This window comes from Corvus hawaiiensis, chromosome 15 (assembly GCF_020740725.1).
Source record: "Corvus hawaiiensis isolate bCorHaw1 chromosome 15, bCorHaw1.pri.cur, whole genome shotgun sequence".
NCBI lineage: Eukaryota > Metazoa > Chordata > Aves > Passeriformes > Corvidae > Corvus > Corvus hawaiiensis.
In genome coordinates, this window is record NC_063227.1 from 6,657,656 (window position 1) to 6,670,729 (window position 13,074).

Sequence of the window (13,074 nt, forward strand, 5' to 3'; positions counted from 1 at the left end):
GCAGCCATGCACCCTGCAGGAAATTCAGCCTAATTTATGCTGCAGGCAAAGCTTTCACCTCAGTGTGAGTGCAGCCCTGCAAAGTCACTCATGTTCCATAGCAAAATGAGTGACCCTGGCAAAATCCAAATGTTTGCTAATGAGACACCTCACCTCTAAGCCAACCCATTAATCCCCATCTTAGAGAAAAAAAGCTCTCTCAGGTATGAGTCATCTCGTCTCCATCTCTCCCTATACTCAGGTGATTTGGGTGAGAAGAGTGATAAGTTTGTCAGTTCTGAAAGAAACCCATGGGCTGATCTTATCTCTTGGACAGTTGCTGGAGGTCTCTTCTTTAAACCCTGAGCTTGGAGGTTGTTTAAGGTCCTGCTTCCAAGCCTGATGAGGATTCAGTTATCCATTGTTTTACTTGCATGTCACCCAAAAGAACCTATAATTACCTGTGAACATTGGCATAAACGGAGCAGTTATTCCCTCATGTTTACAGTATCTAAAGAGAAGTCTGCTGCTGCTGCTGCTGCCAGGAGCAGTATCACAGCTTGTCTAACGTTCAGGGCTTTAGGCAGCTTGTTGGAAACTCAGTGGTATTTCCATTCTGCAGGCTAGTTGCTCCATTAAGTAGAATAAAACAATAATCCTTGGTGTCAGCTTGATAGTGCAGCACTGGAAGATGAACTTCTGGTCTTTCAGAGCCTGGTCATCCCCATTAGTGCAGGATTGTATTCAAAAAAAAGAGGGTTATCCCAGTCCAGGGCAGAAGATTGTGATCAAGACATCTCTTTTTCTCCTATCTCACATGGTCATTGTCATCAAAGGACAAATAAATCACACTGGCACTGAAATAAGCCAGAGCACAAGAGGGCCAGAGGTCAGTCTGGGTCTCTCCTAGGTAGGACATTCCTGGTAGTGGCCTCTTGGCAAAGGGAGAGCAGGAGGAGGGGGAGGAAGCTTGTTCTCATCCTGTGTCCTGATAGGAATGGAGGTCCTGATGTAGTGCTACAACAGGAGTATCTACACCCGGAATAACCCTACAGAATAGCCCTGGATAATCATTTAGGGCACAGTGGCACACTATTGCAAGTAACCTAATTCTGCTCCTGGTTCTGTGTTTGATCCAGTACCTTGACACGGGGGTGGATTGGCCAGTGGAGACATAACCAGCAAGGCCCCTTGACTTCTCCTGAGGCCTTGCAGGGAACCAGGAACGGCCATGGTAACTGTCCTGGGCATCTCCAGCATCCCCAAACTACCACAGAAAGGCTCTAAGATCTTCCAGCTCTCAGTTCCTAAAGAGGGTGGAGAAAAAGGGGGAAAATACATGAAAGGGTAATGAGAAGAGGGAGCAAAACTGAGCACTGAGATGAAAGCTCTGTGCCATTGGCGATGGAATCTCTCCAGCCCAGCCTGGCAGCTGGTGTGGAGCAGTGTTTGTGGGAGACAGGGATAGATAGCTGCACGGAGAGATGGACAGATAGTAGGGTTTGGGGTATTCTTCTGCTGGAAACGTTTTCAGCTTGTTTTGTGCAGGGTTTGATGTGAAGGGGGTTCGAGTCCAGACAGGACCAGGAGGAACTGGGAGGCCGTGGCAGGAAGAGTCAGGATGAAGCCATTCATCCTGCTGGAAGGCTGTTTGAAGAATCCTTTTACTTTGGATTATTTGTCTCCAGCTCTTATCTAGTGCTTGTTCTTCTGGTGTTTCTTGTGCTGTGTCAGTGTCCATGGGCTTCCCCAGGATGCCTGTGGTTCCCTGCATTTCTCTTACGAGGAAATCCTGCTCTTTAGGTCTGAGGGATGGCTGCATGGCTGCTCTCCAGATCAACATAACACAGAGCTGAGCATGGAGCAGTGCACAGCAGGGTCAGAACAAGAGGTGGGGTGGTAGGTGGAGAAGGAAAAAAAGGTTAAATGGAAGCAGGAGTGAGAAAAGAGAAAGAGAATTTCAGGAGAACAACCTCTTCCCTTCTCAGGCTCTTGTGAAAGCCTCAGTGCCTGCAAACCTGATTCTGGCTATTTTAACTATCTTAGATTTTCCCCCCTGCAGCAAGGGCAGGGGGCCAGCAACCTCCACCCCAGCCCTGTTCTTGCCAGCAGAAGTTATTATTATTTTTTGTTCCCTGACAACAATGCCCTGGTAATTTTGGTGCTCCTGTTCCAACATGACCAGCCTTCCTCTCTGCCCTTTCCAGGCAGCAAGCAGGAGAAAGGCAGACGATCCTTTCCCATTGCTGTGTGCAGACAGGCTGCTGGAGCACAGTCTGTGCCTGCCTGCATGCAGGCAACAGAAGGGACTGTTTCTGGACCTTCAGGTGCATGCAGAGCTTGGCTAATTGGACGGGTGTAATTAGGACCTTTGACAGTTTTGTTCAGTCTCTTTAGGATTCAGCAGAAACCTTCAGGGCCTCATGCAAGAACACAAATAAAGGACACCCACTCAACTCCGTCACAAGTCCCATGGGACAGGCTGGATGGGGTTTTCCAGGAGGGCAGGGTGCTGATAACTCACACACATGCACATGCACACACAAAACACTCATTAAAACTAAACATGCACTTCCCAGGCCTTGTAGTGGACAGCAGAAAGAACCAAGGAACTGTGTCCCCAGGCCACAAAAGCTGATGGCAGATCCCCTTTAATAACAGCTTCCACTTCCATTTTAGCCCTCTGGCCTCACAAGGTGTACAGCCAAGCAGCAACAAATGAAAATGTGCATTCATTCCAGGGGGCTTCTCTCAGGAGTCGTGTGCAGTGTCCATCTCCCCACCTCCGGCTGCTCCGTGGCCATGTGAACGCTGCTGTCCGTTTGTGCATCTCGGCATCGCCCAGCATTGCGGCTCCAAACGGGAATTAGGGTGATTAACCCTAATTAATTAACCACAAGGGCTGTCAGATCCCAGGGCAGAGTGGTAACTGGCTCCAGAGGAGAGAACTGGGAGCCGCGGTTGGGCGCAAAGTAAGGGACAGAGTTTGCCTGAGGTCAGGAGGAGAAGCCAACCCTTTGCCTTGTGGCTCAGCAGATGTGAAGATAAACCAAAAAATTCCATCTGGTGAGACTCCCAGCTGGGATACAGTACAGGTTATGTGACAGAGGGCAGAGTCAGCTCTTACTCCCCAGGAGATCTGAGCATCTTCAGTGGTACAGACATTCAAGAGTGTCATAAAGTCCAGTTCATCTGCCTTCACTGCAGTCCTCCTTCTCCAGCACTAGAAAGCTGAGCTATGATTCTGGTTTTTTTCATTTTTTTCATTAAGTCATGAAAGAATTTCAGGGTGTAGCCAGGCAAATCCAGATAGTCACTTCAGAGTGGTTAAGTTCCCTTCCATCAGCTGGCATGCAGTAATCCAGTGCAAACAAGGTGTAAGTCTGCTGCAAGTGGATTTTGCAATCTGATAAACCAGAAACATCCCCAGTGTCCACATGGGTGTCAGGCAGCTCTCTTGTCAATATCTGTGTGTCCTGTGGGCTTGTTAGGCCAAGATTATGAAGCATTCCCTGAGGTAGCTGAAGTTCTGGGCTCAATAGCCAACCTGTTGGGACAGGAGCATCAGAGATCTCCGTGAACTGCTGCTGCAATTCCTTCTCCAGGCCCCCATTAGGAGAGCATTTCCATGAGTTTTGCTGTTAATGGACCCCTACAGCCTCTCACTAACCTGGGAAAGTTTTAAGAGCTCCAGTGGGCTCTCTGCTGAGTCCTCTTCACTTGCTGAGATGGTAAAAGGATGATTAGGGAGAGAATAAAACCACTATGACAGACAAGCAAACAGAATTTTTCAAGCCATCTTGTCATAACACATAAAGGAGTGTTGATTTATGATTGTAAAGGCATCAAATAAATGTTTAGCGCTGTGGCTGGTGCCAAGTGTGAATAATCCCAGAGAACAAGTGGAAACGGTGAACAATAGTCATGCTCCAAGCAGCTTCTCCTTTCTCCCTCCTTCAGCTGCTTTCCTGCAGCCATTTGAAGTTTTCTCCTGCCTGTCGTGCTCAAAAGCATGGTACAACTGAATACAATAGTATTAATTAAAGCTTTCTGGCCTTGGACCAGAAATGAGAGTTGAGGTGGGTTTGTGCAGCTGGGATTTACAAGTCTCCCAGGACACACAAGTTCACATGCTCACACCACTGCACATGCACACGGCATCACATGCAAAGCATTTCCCAGGGTAGCATGAGCCTGGGTCACTGCTTGCTGTGCTCAGGGAAACTCACCCTGCCTTTTGTTGGTGTGAAGAAGCAGAACTTCCCTTCACAAGGAAGAGAAAGACCTTGATAACTGGGAGTGGACAAAAACACTCACAGGTGTCAGACTTGATGACTTTCAGGAGGTCAAACATTACATATACAATTTCCATCACTGGTAAAGCAGTTGTGAAAATGATCTAGAGCTGCTTTTCCCCAAAAGTGAAGAGTCAAGGCACTCTGCAATGATTGTTATGAAACCAGACATGGAAACAGAAGCCTCAATTCCATCCTTTCCACACTTGTGTCTACTCAGCTTAGTTGTGGACAGGCCAAAAAGAGGCAATTATGATGATTTTGTTTCAACTCCAGTTTATTATAGCCACAGTTCCTCCCTCCTGCATCCATCCTATTCCCTGTGGTTAAACTGCTGTGTATTTTTCAGAAATCCCTCAAATATTGCAATTGTTGAAGGACTCATCCTGTCTCTCAGCATGGCTTAAATAATACACCAACATCATTATCGACCATGTACCTTATTTTTAGCCCCAATGCATTTGTTCTAGCAGTTGAATAGAGGGTATTTCCCAAGACAGAAGACAAACTTTTGTCAAAACACTGTAAATTACAAAGAGCAAAGTTCAGCACAGGGAAAAGAGGAGTTGAGACTTGTTAAGAGGCCAGGCTTGTGCCAGCACATGCAGAATGTTTTTTACTTAGAGGCATAAGAAAAGTTTTGTTTTCATGGTCCTGCAGCTTTTCTCACCTAATGCCTTGCCAACCCTCAACTGATGCAGGCATCTGGTAGGTGTTCCCCCTCCTCCATGGTCTCTGTGATCAGAGAGCAAGAGCAACACCTCCACAGAGGGATTCACGCTGGGAGGGGATGGGTTACCCTCTGGGGGTATCTGTCTTTCTCCTCTGATCACAAAGGGAACCTGAAACGGGACAGGTGGGCAGACTGATCTTGGGCATTGAGGGATCTGATCAGCCCTGGCTTTTCTTGCATGCTGAGTCTTGGAGCTCAAAGGGTTTTTTTCTTGGCAGGTCTGATTTCCACAACTTCACGGCAGCTGGATCGAGAATACAAGGCTGAACATATCCTAGAGGTGGGTAATGATGATTGTAATTAGCTTTATTTACCTACAAGTGTATTAAGTCCTCAAAGAGCTTTCCTTGCAAGTTGGAGCACAGAGAAAGAATCTCATCCCATCAGCTCCCAACTGCTGGGAAACTTAATTAAATGGTGTGTGTTAACCCAAGAGACAGCTGCAGCAGTACTGTGGGGTTTATTATTTTCTTGCTGAAGACTGGAGCAAAAGTTCTGCTCTGGAAGCTGTGGGAATGCAGAAGAGGACTGGAACTGTCCTCTAGCAGGATGGTTTATACATTATGGGGGAAAGAGCAAGCCAGAAAAATCCACCCTTGTTTATCTCATTGTATCAGACATTGCTGTGTAGCTTTGGTCACCGGCCCCCATCCTCAGCTGCTCCCAGCTATGAGTATTCCCATCAGAGGGATCTGGAGGTTTTTGAGTCCATCGGGGTGATGGGGATAACACGTTTCTCTGTGCAATGCAACATGCTGTGAGCATGCACAGGCAGGGCAGGGTGAGGATGGCTGGTACCTCGCCAAACCATTGCAATATGAACATTTTCAGCAGCGTGATCTCCAATGACCAGCCTGACCCACTGCCCAGAGCAGCTGGGAGCAGGAGCCCTGCAAACTCATCCCCCTGTGCATGGACAGGCCCTGCACAGTGCCTGCTAGAGCCACCAGGCTTTGCCCTGCAGAGAGGAGCAGCACCTTTGAAAATGTTGAGATAAAATGCAGACCCACACAAAAACCCCTGGCTGAGTCATTGCCCACCAGGATGGAGGCTGGCTGGTCACACTCCAGGTCTCGTCTAAGGGCCCTGTCACCTACTCCCTTTGCTTGCTGACAGGTGGCTGTCTCTGACAACGGAGAGCCAACCCTGAAGTCCACCAGCAGAGTCGTGATCCAAGTCCTGGATGCCAACGACAGCCCTCCCAGTTTCCCCCACAAGCTCTTCATGGTGCAGCTCCCCGAGAGAGAGGCCTCGGAGACCCCACTGCCTGTCTACAGGCTGATCGCTTCTGACCGTGACCAGGGCCAGAACAGCCAGATCACCTACACCATCGAGGAGGAGGAGGAGGGGATATTCACCATCAACCCCACAACTGGCACAGTCTTCTCCAGGAAAGCTTTTCCTGCCTCTGAATACAACATACTCACGGTGAGAGAAGAGGGAAACACAAAGAGCTGATGGGGAGAAGTGTGTGGAGAGGGAAAGAGAGAAAAGGGTTCAGAAACAGAAAAGATAAAAGGAAAGAGATGGAGAAAATGCAGCAGTGGGAGGAGAGCTCGAATAAGGGAATTGTTTTACAGGGAGAGAAACTGGAAGGGAATGATGGGAAATGCAGAAGGTAGGAACCTATTAAAAATGGACAATAAATTTAAAATTAACTGTCCAACCTAACCTTCAGAAAGGAATACAGTAATCCATGATCCCATATGGTTATAGACCCAACCTGAACAGCCTTGAACATCATGCCTCTATTTGGCATTCTGATCAGGCCATGGAGCTTGGATGCTCAAAGCCCTTTCAGAGTCTGTGGGTCCTTGCAATAAGACTTGTGATCCAGGTCTCTGCTATGGATAGAGCTTGGCAGATTTACTTGATGGTAAAGAGGAATTTGGGTTGCATGGCTCTGCCTCAGAAGCAGCCAGAGCATGGACCACTGGCTCAAGATTTGTTTCATGGGATTTTGGGCACACTGGGAGCTGAAATTCCTGGTGGGTGGGAGAAGAAGCTTTCCGTGGAGTTCCCATGAGCTAACTCAGCCTTCTCCCTGACTGCATGCGCCTTTCTCGGCAGGTCAAGGCCACAGATGGCGGCAGCCCCCCGCTCTCCTCCCACGTCAGACTTCACATCAGCTGGGTGGCCCGGCCCAGCCCTTCCTCAGAACCACTGGCTTTTGATGAACCCCACTTTAACTTCGCCGTGATGGAAACAGATCCCGTGAACCACATGGTGGGAGTGATCAGCATCGAGATGGGCCCCAGCCAAGTGTGGTTTAATATCACAGGTGAGACACAGAAACTAGAGCAGGGCAGCAGTGTCTGGGAGCCTTTGCTCCGGCTCCCTTGGCTTTCAGCGCTCGCATGCCTGAGCTAATGAAGTTGTTTGCTTTAGGTGTAGGTGAGCTACAGGGAAAGCTTTCTCACGGGCACCAGAAGGTTTAAACAGCCATTAGACAAAGCTGCCCATCCAAGGCCTCTGGTGCCAAGTGCAATTACCTAACACGCTTTTTAAATTACATTCTGGAACTTGCCCGTGTTTGAGGTGTTCTCCGATGTCGCATGAGAGGCAGGGCATGCCAGTGCCAGCTCCTCCTGGGAATCAGGTGACACTGTTGGTTTTGTTAAAACTGCCTGCAAGGATCCAGGTGTGTGGCTGGGTGTTACGGACACCCCCTGTATTTCCCTCCATGTTGAGTCTTGAGCAGGGAACTGAGAAGGAAGCATTCCTCAAAGACCTGGTCTGCCCTAACTTGTGGGGCTCTCCCTTCCACCTCACCACATCCCAGGGATGATTTAGACATGGAATGTGGAACTCTAGGGCCTCCTCTAAGACACACGATTCAGAGGGGACGTGGGCTGTCACCCCAGGGGACTCTCCAGGCAGCGTGTGCAGAACTGGTCCTACCAACGAGGGCCAATTGTGCTCACGTAATTTGATGTTTTGAAGTGGTGCCCCAATCTACCTTGCACAGCCTTTCCCTGGTACTGCCTGCAGGGCCTGCCCTTGTCAGGCAAAGCCTTAATTGGGCAAGTGAATAGTTTTTCCCCTTACTGTGTTAGGGCAAGGATATTGGTGTATAAATACAATTAAGCAACAAGAGATACAATGCTACAAGGAGCAAGACAATATCAGTGAAAGGTTTATCCAGCATTAGTAGTATCTGCTTGGGTCTGAAGAATTAATGGTGTATTCCTCTGAATGCTACCCCATCATTTCCCTGCTGAGTGCTGGAGCATAGCTTGGCCTCATCTTTCCCAGTACCCAGTGTACCAAGTGATGCTCAAGGCTCTCTTAGTTTCTATCCTGGTGGAAAAGGACAGGATTTTATTTTCCCTGCAAGGGAAGGAAAGTTCACGGTAGCTAGCAAGCAAGAGGGTGATGGAGAGATTCAGGAGCCTTCAGCACCTCATTCAAAGTTTCACCTTTCCCAGACCACAAACACTCTGTCACTGGGGTTGATGGAGTCTGCAAAAGCTCTGACAAAGCAACATTGGCCTTCCCTCTTTTGTCAGGGAAAGACATCCAGGCATCTCTCACTCTCTGTCTGCTTCTTTCTGTCTCCTTCCCAGGAGGAGAGCAGTGGTCCAGATGGCTGGTGAGCACTGCATTCCTCCAGCAAGGGAAGATATGTAATTTTACAACCAGCAAATATTTTACCAGCTGGTAATAGAATAAAGCAGAATCCAGAGCATCTAGTAGCCAGGAAGAAAGAAGTTGAGACCTGGGATCAATCACAGAAAACTGTTTCAGCCTCTCCATATCTCAGAGGAGCTTTGCAGGGTTTAATGTGCAAGAGGGGCCCAACTGACCCCAGCAAGCTAGGCATGAGAAAGGAGCTGCCATTCCAGGGCTGAGCAGCAGTAGAGTGAGGGACAGCCTTCTGCTGCTGAGCTGCTCGGGCCTGCTGTTCCTGGCACTTCTCAGCCATCTGGGTTGGAGGCAACAGGCTCTGCTCACCCTGGAAGCACCATCTGCCTCCCCAACTGTTGGTGTGTTGGGAATTCAGGTAGCTCACAGGCTCCCAGCCATGGTGATGAGGACCAATGCTGATATGCCCACAGTGTGACCTTGAATCAGAAGCCAGCAAGAGCCCTGTTCTACCCAGCAGCTCCCTGATCCATGCTAAGCCAGTGATGCTGCATGGCTGGAAACCTTGTGCAAATAAATCAATGCTCAAATGTGCCTGTTGCCAATCTAGCCAGGACATCACATGCATAAGTGCATCCTTCCCCCTTCTCTCCTCCTCTTCATTTTCTCTAATTCTGTTCACCTTCCTTTTCACACTCCTTTGTCACCATCTGTGAGTACCTCTTTGTCCAGCTTCTCCTTGTTCTCCCTGTCTCCTGTGTCTGTCAGTCTATCTATCTATCTGTCTATCAATCACATGTTGTTTTAAGTTTCCAGATTTGGGAGAAACCTTACCTATGGCACTATCCCCAATCTAGCTGACAGTAACTGCCCTCCTGTTTCCCTTTTCCATCTCTCCCTTGTCCCAGGTGGTGATGATGACATGGATTTTGACATTGAAAAGAGTACAGGCAGCATGGTCATTGCAAGACCCCTGGATGCAAGGAAGAAGTCAAGCTATAACCTGACAGTAGAAGTCACTGATGGGTCCAGTACAATCAAAACCCAGGTAATGTTTTTTTCTTTAGTAGAGACCCTATTGAGAGGGAGCATGTGCCAAAGGGAACCTTTATTATGAGTCTACTGAGCTGTGGATCAGGTGCCAGGCACAGGAATCTCCTTACCCTGTGATCTTACATTACACAGTGACCCAAGTCTTACTTATGCCAAGCTAAGATTGTTTTTATGTTGTTGGAAACACAACTGGTCTAGGAAAGCCTGAGTCTTTTCTGTTGATCCCAGCCAGCATGCAAGGACACATCTACACCACCAGCCAAGCTGGGCTGGCAGTTCACACACTCACACCTCAGCTTGGTCTCAGCTGCTCAGGCTGAATTCCAGCACAGCTGGGACAACGGCTTAAGGAAAGTGTGTACACAGTTAGGTCAGGCTTGGGTCCGTGTTCCCATGCCAAGGGGTGTTCCTGGGATGTGTTAGCCCAGGTACAGCCAGCACAAATGCATCTGCAAGAGGTGAGGTCAGGCCCAGGGAGTGAATGGGGCAACTGCAGAGATGCTGTGTGCTCTGAGTTGCCACGTAAAAAGTAAGTGCTGGTGAAAGGAGGCACTTCACTCTCAGGCATGTCCCTGAGCCCCAGCTAAAATGATGAGATTTGCCCATCTTTACCTACCCTGAGGAGGGATGTTCAGGGCTCGATCTTTCACTCATCATTCTCTCCACACTTCTGAAGCAGCCAAAAATCCAGCCCTTGCTGCACAGGAAGACCTAGAACGTGAGTCACCTGTCAGTGACGCTTATCATGGGAAATTCACTGTGGGGGGTGATGAGTGAGGAGCTCCACCATTCCTGTGAAACGTGATGCTAAGATGCTAACGGATGGCCACTTGTCTCAACTATCTTCAAGTATTGTTCCAAATAAACAAACAAAGCCCCACCTTGCCTGGTGTGCATGCCCTGCCACCTTGCATCTCATCCCCACGTTTATTTTGGCACTCGAGGCCGCTAGCAGATGTCAAGAAACCTGCTTCTGCAAAACCCCCGTGGCATGCTCAGGTCTGCTAAAGGAAGCAAATTATTACACTTGGTTGGGACTTCCTAAGATGCAGGAAGCACATCAGTAGGAGGGTCAGGACAGCCAGAGTAGGGGACCACACAGAAGAAAGTAGTGACTTCCCAGGCAGGATTCAGGATTCCCCGGGGGGGCTGTTAAATGCAGAGAGGAAGACTTGGCTAAAAAGGGTAGAACAGAAATTTTTGAAAATATCAGAAATATTTTGAAAATACCAGAACAGAAATATCTTGAGATAGGCCAGCCCCTCCCTTCTTTTACCAAACATCCCCCTTCTGTCAGCTTTCTGGTGAGTAAATAATGGGCTTGCTGTGTAGGCACCAGCCAGCAAAGCTGGCACCACAGCTGAGCCACTGCTGCTTTCCACAGCAGGCTGTGACTGTTTCCCCATGTGCCAAGTGCAGGCGTGTTCACTGTGAATGCTGTGCCAGACTGGAGAGATTTTAAAAAAGAAGAGGAAGCAAACTGAAAAACATGAAGGGCAAGGCACAGCAGGAGTTCCTTCGGATGAAGGACAAAAGGGCTCCCAGTCATCGCGGATGGGAAAGCTCCAAGAGGTGGAAAACTGTGGTGGTTACGGCACTCAGAGTATGTCAGTGCCCAAGAAGGATTGGTAGCTGAGATTTTACATGGCTGCATGTCCAGTTGCTGCCCTCAGTGTGCTGTTTCCCCCACAGGCATTTATCCACGTGATCGACATCAACCAGCACCGTCCCCAGTTTCTTGAGAGCCATTACGAGGTGCGGATTCCTGAAGATACCCCCTCAGGGAGAGAAATCCTTCAAGTCAGTGCAACAGACAAGGACAAAGGAAAGGGGCTCATCTACACCATCCATGGCAGTGTGGACCCCAAAAGCACAAGACTTTTCCAGTTGGATCCAGGCAGTGGAGCCCTCACAACAGCAGAAGGCTTCAGTTCCCAGCCCATGCCTCAGCACACCCTCACAGTGATGGTGAGTCCTAACCAAGCCCTGCTGAGTCCACCAGCTTGGCTGCGATATGTGGGTCACTGGAGAAATTAAAAGTGGTTCTAGTCTTTGAGGGAGGATTTGTCTGGAACAATGGGGAAGAGGAAAGCAGGGTGTTAACCCTCACTATATGGCTAAATGTAGTTAACACCCTGCATTCCTCTAACCACCTTCTTTGGAGGGCCACTGGATTCTTACAAAAGAAAACAGAGTGCATAATAGTTAATGTTTGGTTTCAAACTCCAGGCTGAGCTTTGGTGCTGAAACTTCCAGGCTCATTCCCAGACAAGGGCTTGGTACCACTGCAAAACACCCCCCTCTGTAAGAGTGCTGATGAGTTACTTGGAAGATGGTGTAGGCAAGACTGGCTTGTCCCCGAGTGTGACTGTTCCTGCTCTCTCTCTGCCATTCAGGTACGAGACCAGGAGGTCCCCATCAAGCGGAACTTTGTCCGAGTCATCATCCACGTGGACAGCTGCAACCTTCACCCTCCCCAGTTCAGCAGCATCCATTACGAAGCAGAAGTGCTGGACTCGGCAGTGGTGGGCACAGAGGTTATACAAGTCAGAGCCCTTGATCAGGACCAGGGAGCCAATGCTGAAATTCACTACTCCCTTCAGGCAGGTGAGAGCCACGCAACAAGACAGTTTAGGTTATGATCATACCTGCATTACCATGCTCTAACTGGTGGCCACTTGACCAGCTTTTCTCTAGCTGTTGCAAAGAACAGCAAATGGCTGCACAGTTCTAAAATGTGATTTTCTTCCTACCCAGGAAAAAATCTAGAGTAGGTAGTTTCTGTATTATGGAATATTAGCATCTTTTCTTAAGAAGACAGCTTAATGTTGAGTCACTGGTCTAAGAAAAAATGTGACTGGACGAGTTAGAACAATCTAAAATCTGAGTTCATGGACAAAATTCCTCTTTGTCCATGGGAACTATTCAGTTGTTAGGCAAAAGTACTCCAATTCCCACAGCAGTCATCATCATTCCACTATTTCTACCAAGAAACACATCCTCAAGGAATGGCGAGAACCCTTTCAGCATTGATTGGTGGTGGTTTTGAGTCATTCGTGCTCAGTGGGCAAATATTTTATCATTCACTATAAAGGTTAAAACTTAAGTATTTATGTCTGTGCCACACGGCCTATTTAGCCTGTAAATTCTTCACAGGAGACAAGCCATCCTTTGCTCCATCTTTCTCACTGCAATTTAGATGATCAAGGACTGAGGAATTTAATTGCTCCTGAAGTATTGGTAATTACAAGCATGACAGGGCTTGAAGGAACTAGTACTGTGTGTGCTACCATGTTCTGCACACGAGGCAAAAGCTTCAAGCACATGCTCTGCCACCACTAAATATGCTTAAATTAGAAGGGTGTTTATCTCCAATTTACATTTTGATTGATTCAAATGTTAGTTCACAGATCTCAATGGGTTCATTGT

At 48.3% G+C, this 13,074-nt stretch overlaps 1 protein-coding gene across 1 annotated transcript in view; it reads left to right on the top strand.

Moving 5' to 3' along the window:
* The window catches only part of FAT2 (FAT atypical cadherin 2), a 56,542-nt gene that overhangs the window by 17,142 nt on the left and 26,326 nt on the right, over positions 1 to 13,074 (top strand). Inside the window, exons 4-9 of the mRNA XM_048319773.1 lie at positions 5,226 to 5,287; positions 6,124 to 6,435; positions 7,078 to 7,288; positions 9,501 to 9,640; positions 11,338 to 11,613; positions 12,042 to 12,252. Of these exons, the coding sequence (XP_048175730.1) occupies positions 5,226 to 5,287; positions 6,124 to 6,435; positions 7,078 to 7,288; positions 9,501 to 9,640; positions 11,338 to 11,613; positions 12,042 to 12,252 (1,212 nt within the window). The remainder of the gene's footprint in view (positions 1 to 5,225; positions 5,288 to 6,123; positions 6,436 to 7,077; positions 7,289 to 9,500; positions 9,641 to 11,337; positions 11,614 to 12,041; positions 12,253 to 13,074) is intronic.